Genomic DNA, 18,809 nt, shown 5'->3' with positions numbered 1-18,809 from the left:
AATTTGACATTCTTGATGGAAGGATTAACACTGCAACCAAACAAGGCAAATGTGGGGCAACAATTGGGTGGTAGAGATGACTTCTTGTTGATGGTGAATAGTGTGGCAGGGTTGATGAATCGATCAGGAAACTTTTCTTTTTTGAAGAGATGCACATTTCAGGTTGTGTAACCAGGATGGCCGAGTGGTTAAGGCGTTGCGCCAAGGACTGCGCCCAGGACTGCGCCCATCAGTCGAGGTAAAGCTTTCAAGTTTTGTAGGAACGCATGCAGAGGCCGCGGGTTCGAACCCCGCACCGGACGCGTTCGAACTGGTTTTTTTTTTGGCCTCGTGGCTTTCTTAACCTCTTCTGCCAAGTTTGCCAGGCCTCATAGCAAATGAGATTTGTTAATAATAAAGTTATAAACTATATGACATTAATAATGGAATTATAAACTATATGAAAATTAAGATTTTTTTTCACCTTTTTGTAACAGTGACTTTATTTTTTTATATTTATATTCACCCTATTTGTTGGTCATTTCATTCTGTAATTTGAAGTTAGATTCCTTTAGACTGGAGTTTGAAGAGAAAATGAATTTAAATTTCTATTTATTTGAAAACATTATAGAGATTGACAATAAAGTTTGCTTTGAATCTTGAAACAAAATGAATTGTCTAATTAATGTACTACAGCAGCATAACAATATAATTATTTGTGTAAAAACAACTACAGATGTAATGTATTGACAATCTTCTAAAATCTGACTGTTGATTTAAAAGATGAACACAAATTAAAATACTCAAGTGCTCATGTAAAAGTTCTTTAATGCAAATACCTCCGTAAATGGCATCCATATGACAGTTTTCTATCCAAAAATTCAATTATTATATTTTGATCAAATACTGAAATATTGAAATAGCAAATTTAAATGACAAATACAACTCAAAGCTTAAAAAACACAATAATTCTTACAGAAAACACCAACAAAATATTATAGAAAAAATATATAAAAGATGGTATCATCATTACAATGTTTAACTTTAGAAAAAACAAAATCTATATAGAAAAGCACAAAAATAAACCAATATAAAACAATAGGTGCTTTGGGATGTGCAAATTTTTCTGTGCAAGGACTGCTCTGTTTGTGGTGGTGCTGGTGGTGGTCCTTTTAAACAAGAACGACAACTTGAAGCTTAAAAAACACAATAACTCTTACAGAAAAAAAACCAACAAAATATTATAGAAAACATATATAAAAGATGGTGTCATCATTACAATGTTTAAAAAATTATATAAACCAGTATAAAACATTAGGTGCTTTGGATGTGCAAGTTTTTCTGTGCAAGGACTGCTTTTTGTTTAAAGTGGTGGTGCTGGTGGTGGTGGGTCATTTCCTCTCTTTTTTTTCCCATATCCACGCTTCTGTAGCTCAGCCCTCCAATTGTCAAATGACTGAGTCTCTGTTGCTTCACAAAACCAGTTCCCAAAGTACTGACGGTGGGATGGTGGCTGTCTGTTTCCACCGCATTTGCTGCACGTTATGGTTTCTGTTTTTTTTATGTATTTCCTTTTCATAATACCCATTTTTTCTGCTTCCATTTTCCTCTTTCGGTATTGTTGTGTCGTGTATGGCGTGCTGGAAAGAGGCTGAGGTGATGGCGGCACAGCAAGTATGATCGGCACGGCAGGAGGAGGAGGCAGGACAAAACTGAATGGGACATTTAAAACGGGAGGAACCAAAACCTGTGAGGTGGATCCTGATGGGATGATGAAGGGTGTAGAACTCAATTGGGGTGCTAGTGCCTGCAGCTGTGGCTTTGCCTTAAGTTTTGCCTCCCCAGCAGTGTTGGGCGGAAGCACAAAAATGTGCGGCTGAGCTGAGGTCCCCACCTGTAAAGGTGTTCCTTTCTGGAGTGGATCTGGAAGTTTTTCTGTAGCTGCCATGGAAGCAGCAGGTTGTGGGATGCCCTGGTTTAAAATTAGTTTTTCTTGTGCCCGGCACCGCCTGCTGTACCTGTAAATATGTGCAAAACGAAAAGGTTCAACAATAGAATCAAAACAGGGTAACAGCTCCAGCTGCCTTTGTGTTTATAAGATGCAAGACAAATGAAAAAGCCCCCCCTACTATTGTTTGATCCTATTTTTTGATTAAACTGTTTTGATTTTCCTCTATGCATTCTGGAGGATACAGCTTCTTATATTTTTCTGTTTGATGTTGTTGAAAATGTATTCATAAAGACTGAAAATGTCATGTATTAAAATCATTCTAATTTACTTACCATTGTGTGACTGTAGCAGCATTTACTTCTGGGAGCTGGATGGTGGTCTCACTCATAATTCTGGCATTTGAGACGACACACTCTCTAATCGTCCTGTACATTCGCACCACCATAGTGAACCGAGAAACCTTCTTCCCTTCGCATCGGACGGCGTTTGGGTACAAGGCACAGAGTCTCACAAAGATGGCCTCTGACACTCGGTTGCAGTCTGGCCACTGTGCAGGACTGTGAGCCCCGATAAAACACCTGAATGAAAAAAGAAGGGGAAAAGTAAGGACAAAAAAACAAGGATATATGATTTAAAGTGTTATTTTAAAACCAAACATTTTGTTTTGTGTCACTTCTTTTGGTGGCTCAGCTCTTGTGTGTTTTTTGTCTACTCACCTTTTTGTGCTTTCGACGCCGGGGGCTACAATTTTTTTGGTTGCTCTAAATCTACCCTGCTTCAGGTGGGCTTGGTGACGCTGGGAGTAAACCGTTTTTTGTTTGTCATAATCCCCCAATGACTGCCACAGGGAAACGATCCGGTTTGACTCCTCTGCAGTCACCACAAGGTTATTGTGCCGGAGGCCGACCAAGAAATCAGCCAGCTCCTGCACGGCCCCATAACCCTCCACGTTGTCAGGGCCGACAGAATCCTATAAAACAAGAACAACAATTAGTGAATCAAATTAAAAGAAAAAAGACATTTATGATTTTGAAAAGAACTTAGTCTTACGTCACATGAAGAGTCCAACTGTTGAGGGGTTGCTGGCAGATCTGTTTTGGAGGCTGTAAAAGAAAAAAGCAAATCCCTTAATAAACAGTAACATGATAAATCCTTATAATGAAAGCACTCCTAGACCTTTTTTCCCATTTGCAAAACAAAATACCGGTAAATAAATAAAAAACATACATACTACTTTACTTTTTCTTTTTTCAATAGAAAAGTTGAACTAAACTCACTGCTCTGTTCAGCGGGGGATAAGACACAAGGGGGAACAGAGGTGGTGGTGGCGGAAGGTGATGAAGAGGGAGATGGTGATGTAGGTCCAGGCGCTGAGTGTGTCGCACTCGTTGAAGGACCCTCAGGAGGAGGAGGAGACCAAGAGGGGCCAGGCTGAGGGTCTGGAGCTGACAGACTGCTGGTGGGTGCCAAGGATGACGTTGAAGAGACTGTGAAGGTCCTCACTGGCTCCAAAGTGGCCACAGTGAAGTCTTCAAACTCTTCGGGTTCATTGAAGCTGTCTTCAATCTCCATGTCCATTGTCTCAGACTCTTCAACAGCCTGTCTGTAATCTTGGAGAACTTTACCAGTTTGCTGGTAAAGGTACTCCACCCCTAGAAGTTCACCTGTAAAAGGCAAAGCACTCATTAGAAGAAGAAAAAAGGTTTTGAAGTTCTTTTCAAAAAAAGTGTGCATACCTGTGTATTTCCTTGGCCCAGTATAGGGAACAATTTCCTGGCCAAGGACCTCCTCAGACAAACTGTTAGCAGCATGCCGCAGGAGATGGTCGTAGGAGCATGGCTGCTGCTGCTTGTCTGATGTGGCGGCTACAGCGCGGTCTTCATTCCACCTGGCCAGCCCATCTAACAGGTAGGCCTGGAAGAAGACATCACTTGCCAGGGTGCCTGTAGTATCCATGGAAAAAACAAAACACACGTTTCCATGCATAAATACATATGGCTTTCTATATTTTTTACAATATTTTAGGATTTTTGTGTTTCAAGGAAAGATAAAAGAACAACTTACCAGGGATGAACCTATTCAGGTGAAGATGAAAAGATTCAAGGGATGTTGAACCTCTGGCACAGCGGTATGTGGGCAAACGATGTCCTCCTTTCAGGATTGTTCCCGTCCTGGTGTACAGCTGGATGCCTGGGGGGTCCTGGATGCAGGCCACATGTTTTGCCTGAGCAGCTAAAATGCCAGCCATGCGTGCAGAGTTGATCAGAGGGACCCCCAGAGTGTCGCGGCCATTGTCCCCATCAAAAGCTTGGATGAGGCTTTTGATGAGAGCCAGAGTCTCCTGAGAGCCACGTGTCGTTCTCCTGCAGTGCAGGGCTAACTCACTGCGGCTAATGGACCGCAGCACGTCAGCATCTGAGGGATTGGTGAGCCTGGCAGAAAGTTCGGAGCGCTTTGCGATCTTGAGGGCTGTCAGATCTTCCTCATCCCACATAAAGAGACAGTGGCTGAGGCGCCTCATGAAGGATGCATACAGCTGGTGTGAATCAGTGGTGCAGCCCACCGAAAACCTTCTCATGAAGTGCCATATGTCCAGGCGGATGTTAAGGTCTTTCCACTTCTGGAACATTCGCCGAAGAAGCGTGTTTCCACAGCAGTCTCTGTCGACGTAAAGCACTTCAGGGGGAGGTACCCCAGCCACTGCATATCTCCTTATTAGCCCTTCGATCATTGGCCCCAAGCCAAAACCTTCGCTAGCAGTGAGCACAGACATTATTATTTGGCCGTGCTCATTGCCAACATTTGTTGCCCAGGTCGCTGTTCCAAAACCCCTTCCAGCCAGTTTCCGAGCCACTTTCTTGGTGGAGTCCAGCTTCAAGATGCGTCCATAAGTTGATGTTACTGAGGCCTTGACCTCAGTCAGCCTCTGGAGAACATCTTGGGCGTAGACCTGCATCATCCACCTGTGCTTTGGAACAGTAGGCATTGGAGGGGGAGGTGAAAACGTGACTGGTCTTATGAGACCCTTTTCAACAGCCCCTTTGACTTGTTTACAGTCCGTCAGGTACTGGACAGTCTTCTTCAGCCACACTTCTGAATGACTCTCCTGCACCTTCTTCCTAATCTGGCTGCTGCTGTTTCCCAGACCCCTCTGGCGCATCAAAGTGACCACCCTCAGGTCACAGGCAAGCTTGGATGTGAGGATGCAGGGAAACTGCCCCCTGTGCCCCACATCCAGCTGGGAGACGATGGCATGGCTCCAGCTGATGACCTTTCTTTTGCATATTTTGCAAACTAAATATTCAGATGCCACAAAGTAAGTTATGTCCAGAGAAATAACTTGCCTGATCTTCTGATGAACACCAGATGAGGTCAGAAGCCCTTTGTGGCAATCTGAATGAGGACATGTCAGCTTGACTTGCCAGAGTTTTCGGGGCATCCAAAGGAAGAGGGGGCTGCCAAAATAGTCTTCGGGCTGAGGGACATTGGTGACGTGCAATGGGAATTGTGGAGGATACCACCACAGTCTGTCCACCCTGCTGAAGTCCAGTTCAGGATGTCCTTGCGCTGTCCATTTGAAAAGAGCTTTGGACATCCATCTCTGGTCCACCTCAGGCAGTGTATGGAGCCAGCCGGCTGGAAGACACACTCTTTGTGCTGAAAGGAAAAAGAGAAGGTAAAAAGTCTATTAATAGAATTTGTGCATGGATAAAATTTAAAATTTCAGGGGACACTTAAACCTTAAAGCTTTTTCAGTCAGAGCAAATGCAAAAGGGTTTTGTTTAAATATATAAATAAAAATGTTGGTGTCAGTGGTGTGTGTGTGTTTTTTTTTTCTTTAAATGCATGCTTGAGTAAATACATAAAAAATTCTATATAAAATGTACATACTTGCTGAGTGAGATTTATCCCATCTGAGTGCTTCTGCCAGAAGCGTGCTGTCGTCCACTTCACTCGACACGGGTAGAAATGTGGTGGGAGTTTTTGGACCTGCAGCGGTGGAGAACTCCTCACTGGCTTTAGGGCCAAAGGCTGGTGGTGTCTGTGGAGGATTGATGGAGGTTTCCACAGTTGGGTGTGGGGAAGAGGGTCCTGCTACTGGGAGGGAGGAGGAGGAGGAGGAGGGGGAGGCTTCGAGGGTGAAGGGGGATCCTACAAGCGCAGGTGAGGAAGAAAGGGATCCAGCTGGCTTGTTTAAAGTTGTGGATGTGGAATGTGGCCGTGCATGTATCAAAGCTGAAAAACAACAACAACACAGCATTAACATCCACTGCCAATAAGATTTAATGTAACTCAGGGTTTGGAAAAAAAGAGAATTGTTTTCTTACAGGGTCTGACTTTAAATGGGGACGCCAGCCTTTTTACAGCTTTCTCAATGTTTTTGTCCTTGGCCAAATTACCCACTAATAGGGAAGAGAGAGACGCGGTGGAGATGGGCTGAGGAGTTTTGGGGTGTGATGGTGAACTGGGAAGTCTTGCAGCAGAAGGATTAGACGTTGATGGAGTCTGAGAAGAAGAGGATGCCATCGATGGTCCCGGCTGGCTGGACAAACTAGGCTGTGTCTTCTCTCGTGACCACTGCTCCTCTTTCATCGCCACAGCAGTTTTGGCAGATGGAAACATTTCCATGTATTCTCTGAAACTTTCTTTGTTGCTGGCATGATCCTTGGTGTCTTTACTACCCCCTGTTGGATCTCTCTTCATAGCAGCAACAAGGTAGGCAGCATAACCTAAAGCATTTTCCAGCAGCCATTTGAATGTCTGGCCCTGGAAAATACCAAACTGGATCTCAAAGAAGCCAAGAAGATGCTTTCTGTTGGAAAGATCTCCCTGATGATCCAGCAGGTTCTTTGTTGCCTTTTCCAGTACTGCTTCCGGGGACAAGGGCTTCATCCATGGCTTTCCTTTTTTTGCCTTCTTATAGGAATAGGCTTCCGATGAGTCTGACAAATTCAGAATGCCACTAGCCAGTCTTCTGAATCTGGGTTCCATCATAAAAGCTGAATGAATCAAATGAGAAAAGCAGATTGTAAACCATAAACTGAGCTGTGCAAACACAAGATGAGAAAATAAAATGCTACAGATTGAAGGCTTTAATACAGTTTTATTTGATTGGATGGATACATGTATTATTTACTTTGATTTTTTTGTGAGTTCTTAAATACCAATTGCTTGTTTTTTGCGGAATGTTATTAATTTAAATTATTATTAATTATTATTATTATTAATTACTATTATTCAAAACATTAAACACAACAAAAGAAAATAACATATTGCAAAGCTTGAGGACAACAGTCTGACTCATTCCCGAAATAATTCATTCATAAATCTTTCTTATGTTTAATAATAAAAACAACAAAAATAACTTTGAACAAATAAAAGTATTCGTGTGCATGTGTGAAAGTACTCGCTAGTAAAACATGCGGCCGAAAGGCAAATAACAAACACAAAGAAGCAGCAATCGACACGTAAAAGGTCCGGTTATTATTCATATTTGAGCAGCTGATGCTCTGATTTTATTTTTGGCCTGACGTTTTCAATACAGTAAATGACCAACGTGAAAAACACCGCTGCTTGCTAAAAGTTCGGTTACACATTTCAGTTAGCCTCGCTTTCAGACGATTAAAAAAGATTTACTTGTTATTTTACTACACGGTCAGTGGAAAAACCCCGCTGGTTGAACAACAACAATGGAGGACACTTACTGTAAATGACCAAAGGAAAACAACCTTTCTAGCGGAGTACGACAGGTAATACCATCAGCAAAAACGTGTTATTACGATAGAACAAACATTTAAAAGTAAATTTCACAATGACAACTCCGTACTTACTGTGAAAAGTCGTGATCAACGTTGAAAACGGGATCAAATCTTGCTTCGACACTTTTAGCGATGTTCGCAAATGCAAATGAAGCGCTCTTTTTTTTTTTTTTTTTTTTTTTCCTTCAAGCGCTCTTCTCTCTTCTTGCATCTCATTGGTTAGTCCTTTGTCATCGCCCCGGACATTCATCGTGGCAACTGATTGGGTAATTCTAGGTTACTCTTGGGCGAGATGTCGTACGCTAGAGAACAGCTTATTGGAGGAGAGGTTCGAATCTTGGTTGCAAGTAAGTGATTTGATTGGATATCACAACCAAGAATGACCGAGATCGAGCTCGACTAACCAGCGGCCGGGGGCGCCAATGAGCGTATGCTCACGTGGGTTCAAACCCCACTCCTGGTAGAAATGACTTTTTAGTGATTGTGCCTTAACTTTAGTCTCAAACATTCTCATGAAAGAATTGAACTGCTCTTAATTAGTATGAGGGCAGAGCTCCCCCTGAAATACAATACAATCAATTAAAACAAAAACACACACACTCCTTTGGTTAAACATTTTTATTGCATGGCTTGGATTCATTGAAAGTTGCTGGTATTCAAATTAAAACACTATGGACAAAAGGGCAAAGGAACAGGATGGAAATCGATTAGATCAGGAAATTAGACACAAAGGAACCGAGGGGATTAAACCTTAACCACTGACTTTATCTTATCCAACCCTAACCTGGTCATTTTTTCCTAACCATTACTCATCAAAAACACATATATTCAATTTAAAAACTACTTAAATTAAGACAAAGTTTATTCATAGAGTACAAGTTAAAAAGGAGAAATGAAGGATTTATTGAAACAACATTGATATAGAATAAATACAATAAACATTCATTTGAGTCAAAATCCAAAATATAATTTCTTATTAAATATAAGTAGGTACAATAGAAAATCATAGCACATCAATAGACAATAAATAAGAATGTAGTAAAAATAAATTTGATATAACAAGTAAAACAGAGAATAATCATTGAATACATACCATAATACACGCTGCAATAACGAAAACTTGAGAAAAACAAGTTGTAATTCCCAAACAGAGCAGACGGCGTCCTCTAAAAAGCAGTTTATCTGCAGAGACTAAAAGTCCCATCAGGCTCTTCTCTGGACACATTTCCCTCCACAGACAGCAAACAAAAAAGACGTTTTCCCTTATTTTGACCCCTGGCTACACCTGAGGCCAACCCAGAGCAACGATCCAGCCGTTCTGGTTAGCAGGACGCTCAGACGGGCTTTCCGAGGAAAAGCAGAGAAGGAAAACGTTCCAAGCGGATAACCTGCAGGCCGCGGAGACGTTTGCTTTGCATTTGGACGTCTGCGCCCTGAAAACTAGAAAATGCAAAACATCCTGCATGCAGCACTTATTCACAGGTTCATCGCTCAGTTTGAACCGCAGAAACAAAAATCCAAGGAAAAGAAAACTCTTGATGGATCAAGGTTCCTCCCACCATCATCATCTTCACAGTAAAATACTTCTGCTTTTGGTTTATATAGATCCAGAAATTACAAAAGCAATTTTAAAAGCTGGAAATCATGAGGAATCGTTGGACTTTTTGTTTTCTTTCTGTGTTCTTGTGCAGTCGTGCTCCATGTGAGCAGCTCGTGTGACAGACGAGGACTGTAGCCGACTCTGAACTTTGAGAAGATCACGCAAGCGGACTATTAATATTCAGGAAATGTGCAGAATCATGTGAGAACCTCATGCTGTTCGTCTGCTCTCCACTGTTCCTGCTGAACTCCACTGTTTCTGTGCCTTTGCATCAGAATTTGACTCTTCCTTCCTCTGAAACTTGACTTTCATCAGGTTCTCATTTCAGTTTACTCAGAAAAAAGCAACAGGATCTTAGAAAAAACAAATTCCAAACCAGAAGAAGAAGAAACCACAACATTAGGACTTAAACTTTGATGATTTTCCGTCTTGGAAACGGATCTTTTGCTTTCAGTTGTGTTATGAAGCTGGACGTCAGAGGAAGAAAAAAAAACGTTTCCATCAAAAATTCAGACAAAATCGTTTTTATCTGGTTTGATTTTTTAATGAGTTCTATTTTAAACATAAACTGCAATCAACAAATGTTTATCCGTACAAAACTGTTTATTAATATGTGTATTTTCCTGTAAAAGTACTTTTTTCAAATGAAAATTATATTTTTTGGTGTTTTCAACATTTCTTTGATGATGGAGGACAAATATGAAGAAAATGAAAAGTTTTTCTTGATCCAATCGTTGTGAATCAGGAGCAGATGATGGGCGGGACACAAGCCCTCTGCTCCGAGCTCTCAGCAACGGGAAGGGGGGATGGGATTGCTCCGCTCCAACAGTCCCGCCCACAAATCGAGGGGGTAAATTTGAAGTGCAAATCGCATCAATGAGTCAAAAATATATATATAAAAAAAAAAAAAATCACAAAAAGAAAAAGAAAAAGCAAAGCAAGTAATAAAACAGCAACATTCAGGGACGTATTATGGGATGCCGAAGGACATCACTGATTGGATGATGACATTTGTTCACCTTTTAACCCTTGTGCTATCCTAGGCACTTTAACGTTGGGAGTTGGGTCATCTAGACCCACTAGACAGTGCTCTGAACCTTTTTTCTTCAATGATTTGTGATCTTCACTGGTGTCCATGGATTACATGAAATCTTTCCACCTCTATCTACCTTTGTCATGGTAGGGAGAACACGTTATTGTAAGGGGGGGGGTCATCTAAGATAGCACAAGGCTTAAAAAGATATTCGGCAGGACAGACTACATTTCTGTTTCTGGCGTCAGTCACTGTAAAGTTTTGGTGATTCCTCAGAGGTCCTAGAATACCGACTTTTTCCATTTTCTGTTTTTGTTTCACCTTTTAACGTTTCATTTTGATTTCTGAAATCTTTTTTCTGCTTTTTTTTTGCTGAGTAATTTGTGGATGCAATTTGGACTTCCGGGCCACCGTAGGTTTGTTTCAGGTCCAGGACTTTTATTTTTTTTCTAATATACGCATCAACTCCTTCAGTCTGGTAAATGTTCTTTAATGTTTTTCCTTAACTCGTGGGAAGTTGGCGTATGAAACGTCTTCTCTCAGCGGTTGGTGCACAGAGACATCAGGAAACAATTTTTACAAATGTCTGTTATAAACTTTCAGTTTGGCTCCATTTAAAACATTCTTTAGAATCTGCTTCCTGAAACTGAAGTCACTCCGTAAAGTAACTCATTAACCTTCATTTTCCTTACCTCAATCATTCATTATTTGTGATTTTTGACACTATTTTTTATTCAAGTGTGTCTTGCAGTTGCAAATAATCTCCTCTACATCCAATCCATCTATAGTTAAACTTGGAAATAAAATATTTTTTTGTTTTAAAATGTGATTTTTAAATGTCAGACTTTTCTGATTGGATTCTTTTTCAGTCTAAGTTCCTTTCATCGTCACGGGAAGCTCCAAAGGTTAGACCACCATTCAAAACAGTGAAACTTGTTTTTTTGTAGAATAATTATTCATAAATTGAAATATCAAATAAATAAGGATTCTGGAAACCTAAATTTATGTCTCAGAAAAGTAAAAGATCCTATTGGGCCAATCAAATGTATGTCTGTTTTTTGACTAATCTCTTTATTTCTCTGTTGGTTCTACTTTGGATGAATTACTGCATCACTGCACTGTGGTCTGGAGACCATCCGCCTGTGGTTCTGCATGGGTGGAATGGAAGTCCAGCTCAGGTGGGTCTGCTGTCCAGTCGAACACAGCTTTGGGTACCAAGTCCTGCTTTTCATCAGCGGACTGCCTGAAGTGCTGTAGAACTTCCTGGTTCCTGCTCTGAATTTGGACTTCAGAAAACCCAGTGGGCCGACACCCGCAGAAGAACCTCAGAGCATCAGCGACTGGATTCTGGCTCTCCAAGCTTCCCGTTCATCTGAAAAAAAAAAGACTTTGGATCTTCTGAACTCGGGTGAGAAGCTTCTGACGTCTCTGGTTCAGGAGGAATGGGTCATTTGTGGCCCGGGTCGGGTGTTTTTCCCTCAACAGTCCTGTGGGTTTTGGTTGTTCCTCAGTTTTTTTGTGGACCAGCTTGCCTATCGAAGACCTCTTGTGGTCTGCCCTCCTCGTGGAGACTTTTGGTTCTTCTACAAACTCAGAGACCATATGACGGCTCCAGGAAACCTCTGCAGGTGTTTGGAAGTGATCAGCTCAGCAAGAACTGTTTCACTATATTCTCATTTTTGCCGTGAAATATGTTTATCTATACATGTTGGTTCTATAAAAATTCCAACCTTTCACTTTTTGGAACGATTGACAAAAACAAACACATCTTTGAGATGTTCTAACTTTTTGTTGATGTTCCTGTTGGGTTTTCGTCTTTGTAGGTCTTTCAAAAAGGAAATGAGTGAAAGTGAGATCTTTGGACTGAAAATATTCCTCAGATGTTCCTTTTCCCCCTGACATGTGTGCGGTGACTCATCAGAGGCTTTTGGTAAATCCCTGCTCCCTTTTACGCCGCTTCTTAAATCGGTCGGAATCAGCTCCTTCATCGCCAGATGTTTCTGTTTGATGAGGGGGGCGGTTGAGTGGGCGGGGCCTCGGGTGTGCCGGTCGTGAACTTTGGCTCCTCCAGGCGCCATTGATGATCTGCAGGCCTTTTCTGTGAGGGAAACTGAGTGAAGTATAGGCCACATAGATACCACATCTGTTTCTGCTGGTCAACACAGAAGCCATTTCTGATTCTTCATGGATTTAGCGTCTCCTGAGGAAGAGGAGGCCGCTCATTCCACACTGCTCCAATTGTTGATCTTAGCCTCACTTCTAATCTGTGCTGCCGTTCGGTTAGGCTAGTTTAATTCAGTGACATTTGTTTATAAAGAGCATATTCAATCCAAGGATGTCTTACAGCAGCTATTATAGAAAAAAAAAACATATCTACAAAAATTTTGAATTTTTTTGTATTTTAAAAATGATTTTCTAAATGACCATTTAGGTTTAAAAAAAGATCCCAAAGTTACCCACAGTCCACAAAACTTTTAGTTAATTTATTTAAATACAAGAAAATCCGGGAAATTTATGAGCTGCGCAGATCAAACCGAATCCCAGACTTGAGGATAGTTATGTCTTCATGTTGAGATTCATGTTTCATGTATGAAATGCAGTTAATTTGAGGTGTTTTGCCAGTTTTCTTAATCAAGTTTTGGAGCGATGAGGATCAAAACATTTGTTTTAAAGACCCATTCCCATGAAAATTGTGTTTTCAACACCTTCTTGTAGAATTTTTATGATGTTGGAGGACAAATCTAAAGAAAACTAAGCTTAAAACTGCATTTCAGCATGTCAGCCGTTATTGCTAGCTAGCTATGAACCAGTGATTTCAGGTAAAACGTTATCCCTTTGTTTCAAAGATAGGCTCTGTCACCGTGCATCCCATTCAAAGAAACAGATCTTCAATTGGTCAGGATTTATAAAATACAAATGAGCAGAGAAAAACCAAAACGGCCTTTTCTTTTTGAGGTGTGCTGCCCTGTCACAATAAACTTCTTTTGTAAAAATGCTACTGCTGTCACTCAGCTCATCCCAATAAACGTTAGCAACAAACATTTTTTTTTTAACCTCAAATACATGAAAAAACCAGGCTGGAACGTCTTGCATCTACTTTATCAAATCTTATATGTCAGCCTCTCAGACAGAAAAAAAACGAGTCTCCACATTCCTGTGGTACAATCCACATTGTTCTGTCATCTGTGGAAAAGTCAGGATGTCTTAGTGTCTCAGACACAAACTCCTAGTCTTTCAAAATAAAAGACACGCACAAGCTTTTTCACAAAGAGTCCAGATCATCCGTACAGTAGGACACTGGGATCCACTTTTTATACAGTCACAACTATGAAAACTGCAGGAACTTGTAAAAGGTCGAACAGTAAAAAAAGCAAACTACCAAACAACATCCAGAATTTAGTTTTAGAGGGAGAAAATTCCCACAACAGGGAGATTTAAGCTACCATTAGTGCAACCAAACTGTAGGGGATTGTTCGTCTTTTATCTCGGATCTATGATATTCTAAAGTTTGAAAATAGCTTTATATGGTGCAGATTCAATAGAAGAATAAACTAAAAGATGAATATTAACATGATTAAAGGCAATTTTATAACAATATTAACCCAATATTGAACATGAATAGACAAACAGCTATAATAGTACTATAAAAAAGATAAACTTCTAATGATTTTTTGTTATTTAATACAATTATTATTACTCAAAGTACTTATCTGAGAGTTAAATCTTAGCCTTCAGTTTTTTCAGAATTCATCTTTTCCCTTTATCTATTATTATTGTATTTATTTGAATTTACTTTTTCTTTGGGCTAAGCTTCTGATCCATGTCAAACATGTTTGTAATATTGTTACACCATTGATGTTGTAGCTATTATTGCTATCTTTAAGGTTGCATCATATTGATTGTATTTTGATTTTAAACGTGTTTGAATCAAACTTAATTTAAAAACAAACCAACCCTGAATTGATGAAAAATCTCCACAGCTTGCAGATCTTGAAAATATGTTAGTTAATTGAAAACATTGAGTAACCAAAACACTGAACGGAATCAAAAAGGATGAAAAGAAAGCAGCAGCTGGATGCAGATATTTAACACAAATACACAACACAGGAACACAAAAATGGTGCAGCAGACAGTCAGCAGTCATTTTTCACAGCTGATTCGAATCCAGGACGTTTACCTGCAGCAAGAAAGCTTCAACTGCATAAGATGTTGGAACCGAACTGCCTTTGTTCACTTAACATAATACAACTTTAACTGATGACTGGATGTTTACTCATTTGTCTTTTATTTTATGCTGATAAAATGAAACTGTCTTTCGAAACGGCTATTTTCAAAATTAATTCCTTTTTTTTTTTGTTTTTTTTTTACAAAAGTCAACACTTAGTTGGACTTGAACAAGTCTTTCCAAAACAAACCGACAAACTCCGTTTTTTGTGTTTTATCTGAGTAGACTGCAGCTGAAGTTTCATTAGCATCAATGTGCTAGAATTAGTACCAGCCTGCTAGCACGAGCACAAATGTGATCAAGTGAACATCTGCTAACGTTGCAAGTGAAACTAAACACAGAAATGTCAGAATTTCTTTCCCTTAATCTTTAAATGTTATATTAAATTTCTATATCTGGTACTACAAGCATTTTAGAAATAAATCTAGGACAGGCTCAACTAAGTTCTATTTTTTTTTTGGACCCATCAATGTTTGCACACAGATCCTTGTTTTTAGGACCAGCAACCATTGACTGTACCTGAGAACTGGACTGAGCTAGTGTGACGTCACCCATAGAAAAGAGTTTACTCCCTTCTCCAACCAGACGATGTCAAATATGGATGCCGCCATGTTGGAGCCAGATGTCATCAGTAAGCAGTGATTGTTCGGGGTCGTTCTGAGTCAACGTTTCTGTGGCAACCCACGTTCACCAATCAGGGGTGAGCTTATTGGAAGGCCACACCCCTACCACTGGAAAGGGAGCTAGATGAAATCTGTCAAACTCTTTGACGGTGGACTCGAGACAACTTACTTTTATAGAGGCATCTGATCGGTCAGTTTATAACTTTAATAACTTGAGCTTGACAAAAAAAGAGGTTTATCAAGAAAAAGAAGAATAGAATAACTGCGCTGTTTATTTCTCAATTGAAGTCTGCAGGATTTTGGCTTCTTGGAGCCAGAAGGTACTTCCTGTTTGGTACGCCAAGGGGGAGGGGCCACTCAGTCCAGTTCTCATGTACAGTCAGTGACAGGGATACAGGGAAGTTATTGAGGAAACCCACCAATCTGCACTACAGGGGCAGACGCAACATCCAATCAGTACAGTAAAAATTATCAACATACATGATCAGGAAGCTACATCCTGTTTAAGAACCCTTTGAAAATGTCGTTTCTCTGGTCGTCTTTTCCTATTTTCTAATTCCAACGTTTCCTGTGACAATATTGGAGAAGATTCCTGAGGAAACTGTTTACGCTTGTAAAATAAACAAACCCTCTGTGTACAGATGATGTGGACATTTGAACTGTTATAGGATATTTTTGCTCTTATGAAACTCAAAGACATTGAAAACCAAATCCCCACCACCACAAGCATCTAATAAAAAACAGCCCCCCCGCCTTTTGGATGTGGCCTGTGTCTTTGGGGTGTCCAAAGGCTTTAAACTGAGCGTGTTCCTTCATGGGTTTGGATTGCATCAAGAGTGCGGAGGTTTGTTGTTTAAATCACATAATTATGGGTCTAATCAAATCCAAAGATAGCATCAGAACAGCCAAGTGTGTTGAGGAAAGAACAGTCTGTATTTATGGTTTCTGCCGTGTAACAAGCTCCCTGAGATTATGGCGAAAACACCAGAGGATCTGCATTTGGTGAAAGTGTTTCTCCATGACAGTGAAACTGTCAACAGGAGCTTATCACTGAGGGGAGGAAGCCGCGTGCGTCTGCCTTTGTTTATTTTGTTCTATTGTTATCGTCGGGCTCCGACAAATGCTGTCAAAACATTTCCTTCCCAGACAATCGGTCACCGTTTTGACTGATCGGAGCGGAAAGCAGAATAGATCCTGAATGGTTAAAGATGTCTCACACCTTTTCCTTTTTTTTTATGCATTCTGACTGGTGAGATTATTGATGGTAAACTTTACTAATGGGCCCTTTACTCAGGGTATCTTTTCCTTCTGCTGCTGGAGGGGCAAAGGGGTCCATGGTCAAATGGTGCCTTGCTTGTAAATGTACGCGGGAAAGAGATCATCCATGTGACTCAAGAACACAAGAATGCACTCTTATTATTATTATTATTATTATTAATTGCATTGTTTTTGTCATCAACACAGACATTAAACCTTTAAATTATGATTTTATTTAATGACTGGCCAACCTCATTTCCATTCATTACGTTTCCGTGTGCAGAGTAATCAGCTTAGATACAGACTATCAGTGCCCTGAGTGGCAGCTTTTAGGCGGGCTGGGAGGAAAAGTGATGAACAACGAGCTGCATTCAGTCAGATGCGATACGTGATAAGACAGGGGGCAAAAGGACAAAGGCCGCCAGACTTTCACCTCTGAGAATCCCATGCAAACACGTGGCCTAGAGTGCTGTGATTAGACAGGAACATCGATATAGAGGTGGGGTCACGCACAAACCTCCATTTAAGTGTGTTGTGTCTGCATGTTATTAATTTATGAATTTTCAATTTAAAAAAATGGAGGTTCTCCCAGCAGCAGTGCTTCAGAAATAGGAGTATTTGTACTTTATCGTTGTGTGTCAAGTAAAAAAAAAGATCTATTTGATACATTTCATCTGTAACATTTTATATTTAATACAATAAGCAGAATAAATTAATAAACCAAATCCCCTGTTCATTTCAGTATTTATTCCCACCTGACAATAATCTGGTATTTATTTATTTTTAATTCACAATAATGTCATTTTTTTCAGTTTAACCATTGAAAAAGGAGCTGCTGGCCTGCAGTACCATCAGGTTCCCTCAGGGGTGCGCTACCCCTATTTAAGAACCTCTTATGCTGCGGCTGCCCCTACTTGGTGGCAGTTTTCTGCCAAATATTAGACGCACACATGTTGCGTAAGTAGGGGGGTGGTCACTCGTCTTCTGTTCCATGCCCCACCTAAAGTGGGAGGAGCCAGGCACTTGGTGGTTGTGTCCCGTGGGCGTTGGCTTCTTGGGCCCTGCGACCTTCTGTCCATGTGGAGAGGGGAACACGTCCCATCTGAGCCATTGTCAGGTTGCCTGGGGGGGGGCAGACTCCCTCGATCTGCTTCTTCATGTGGACGTCTGGGGGGCTCTTGCTGCCTTTAGCACCTTGCCTTATCCTGGGGGCTTGGTGTGGGGGTGACCCCCCCCCATCCCTTGCTTTACTTTCTACAGTCCATAACATCATTGTAAACAGTAGACAGTCACCTGAGGACAGGTGTCCCATCAGCTTTGGACAAACAGGATATTTGTTTGGCGAACAGGAAGGATGTACAGCGAGCTTCAATTTGTTTTTGCTGTCAACAGGTAAGAGTGGACAGACGCGACCCTTTTTGTAAACGTCCACATGTGAAACCTTAAGCCGCCTGTTGCCTCCTTTGGTTTTTTAACCCCCCATGTGTTACTCTATTACCTTTAACCCTGTAAAGTCCCACTCCCAACATCCTTTGAGCTATTTTCAAAGTGTTCCCCCGTGGTCGTTTAAGGACAGAGTTTCTGCAGAGCAGCAGGAGTTCGTCAGAAATTCACCTCTGAGTTGTGGGCGGGACAGCTGGTGTGGAGTCTGCCCGCCCCCACTTCCCATCACCCATAAGTAACAGCTCTCTCTTTAGACGCTCTCCTGCTAGCTAACAGCCCGTCACACCCCTCAACCTAACACTAGCGGCGCAACAAAAACGCTGAGAAATATAAAAGATATCCAGTTTGGATCCAGATTCCTGCTCAGACGAGGTTCATGGATCTGTTTGTAAGTGGATGCATCATAATGGGGTGGAGCAGGAAGTTTGTGGCTCCGCCCAGAGTATTTTTGCATTCTCACAAATATGATCTTTTTCAAACTGCATTTTTTTTCATCTGCTCCTGATTCACAATGAGTTCAAAAAAAGAAATTACTTTTTTAGTTTAATTTTTTTTACACATCATCCTCCATCAGAAAAAGGCTCGTGTACACTTCCAGTGTGTTTACACAATTCATGGAATTCTCTGAAGTACCTAAAGTTACAGTTTGCAAAGTAATGATGAAGGACAAATTCCTTCTGCACGTTCAGATTTCTATGACATCAAATCTTTCATATATTGGAATAGTGCAGTGAGCAGCGAGCAGCGAGATTCACCAGATTGGCACCACTTGGACATTTAACACCAGGTATCTTTCACCTGTGAGTTCATGCGGCAGTGTCCGGTAGTGACAGTCCAATGTGAACACCGTTTGATGAAAGCACCTGCAAGAAACTTGCCTGGTGTCTATGCATCATAATGTCCCTCTGTCTTCCCTTAGGTCCAAAAAGGAAAGCAAAC

General features: G+C 40.9%; 2 protein-coding genes across 3 annotated transcripts; both read right to left on the bottom strand.

Moving 5' to 3' along the window:
• Positions 1–1,216: 1,216 nt before the first annotated feature.
• Positions 1,217–5,541, bottom strand: LOC144994939 (uncharacterized). 2 transcript variants are annotated; one of them, XM_078954415.1, is made up of 6 exons: positions 3,995–5,541; positions 3,208–3,873; positions 2,981–3,033; positions 2,647–2,900; positions 2,263–2,508; positions 1,217–1,997 (listed from the first exon to the last, which is right to left on the bottom strand). In XM_078954415.1, exons 1-6 carry the CDS (start codon positions 5,523–5,525, stop codon positions 1,343–1,345), a joined length of 3,405 nt encoding a protein of 1,134 aa, XP_078810541.1. In that variant the 5' UTR covers positions 5,526–5,541; the 3' UTR covers positions 1,217–1,342. The 2 variants fall into 2 exon arrangements, with proteins under 2 accessions (XP_078810541.1, XP_078810542.1); XM_078954416.1 differs by having other exon boundaries at positions 3,316–3,873.
• Positions 5,542–5,768: 227 nt separating this feature from the next.
• On the bottom strand, positions 5,769–7,230 carry LOC144994970 (uncharacterized). The gene is made up of 2 exons (XM_078954484.1): positions 6,259–7,230; positions 5,769–6,166 (listed from the first exon to the last, which is right to left on the bottom strand). The coding sequence occupies exons 1-2, from the start codon at positions 6,923–6,925 to the stop codon at positions 5,769–5,771; spliced, it is 1,065 nt and encodes a 354-aa protein (XP_078810610.1). The 5' UTR covers positions 6,926–7,230.
• Between the last annotated feature and the right edge of the window lie 11,579 nt (positions 7,231–18,809).

This window comes from Oryzias latipes, chromosome 10 (genome assembly GCF_053564925.1).
Source record: "Oryzias latipes strain Hd-rR chromosome 10, Olatipes_Hd-rR_3.1".
NCBI lineage: Eukaryota > Metazoa > Chordata > Actinopteri > Beloniformes > Adrianichthyidae > Oryzias > Oryzias latipes.
The sequence above is the reverse complement of the archived record's forward strand: the minus strand, read 5'-3'. Positions and strand labels throughout refer to the sequence as shown.

Bases quoted from the DNA above. Each gene is read 5' to 3' on its own strand.
- LOC144994939 (XM_078954415.1), bottom strand. From the start codon at position 5,525: ATGTCCAAAGCTCTTTTCAAATGGACAGCGCAAGGACATCCTGAACTG. The intron at 3,874-3,994 runs GTAAGTTGTTCT...TGGATACTACAG, and splicing joins CCTGAATAGGTTCATCCCTG to GCACCCTGGCAAGTGATGTC. The intron at 2,901-2,980 runs GTAAGACTAAGT...CTTGTTTTATAG, and splicing joins AGTTGGACTCTTCATGTGAC to GATTCTGTCGGCCCTGACAA.
- LOC144994970 (XM_078954484.1), bottom strand. From the start codon at position 6,925: ATGATGGAACCCAGATTCAGAAGACTGGCTAGTGGCATTCTGAATTTG. The intron at 6,167-6,258 runs GTAAGAAAACAA...GTTGTTTTTCAG, and splicing joins CCCATTTAAAGTCAGACCCT to CTTTGATACATGCACGGCCA.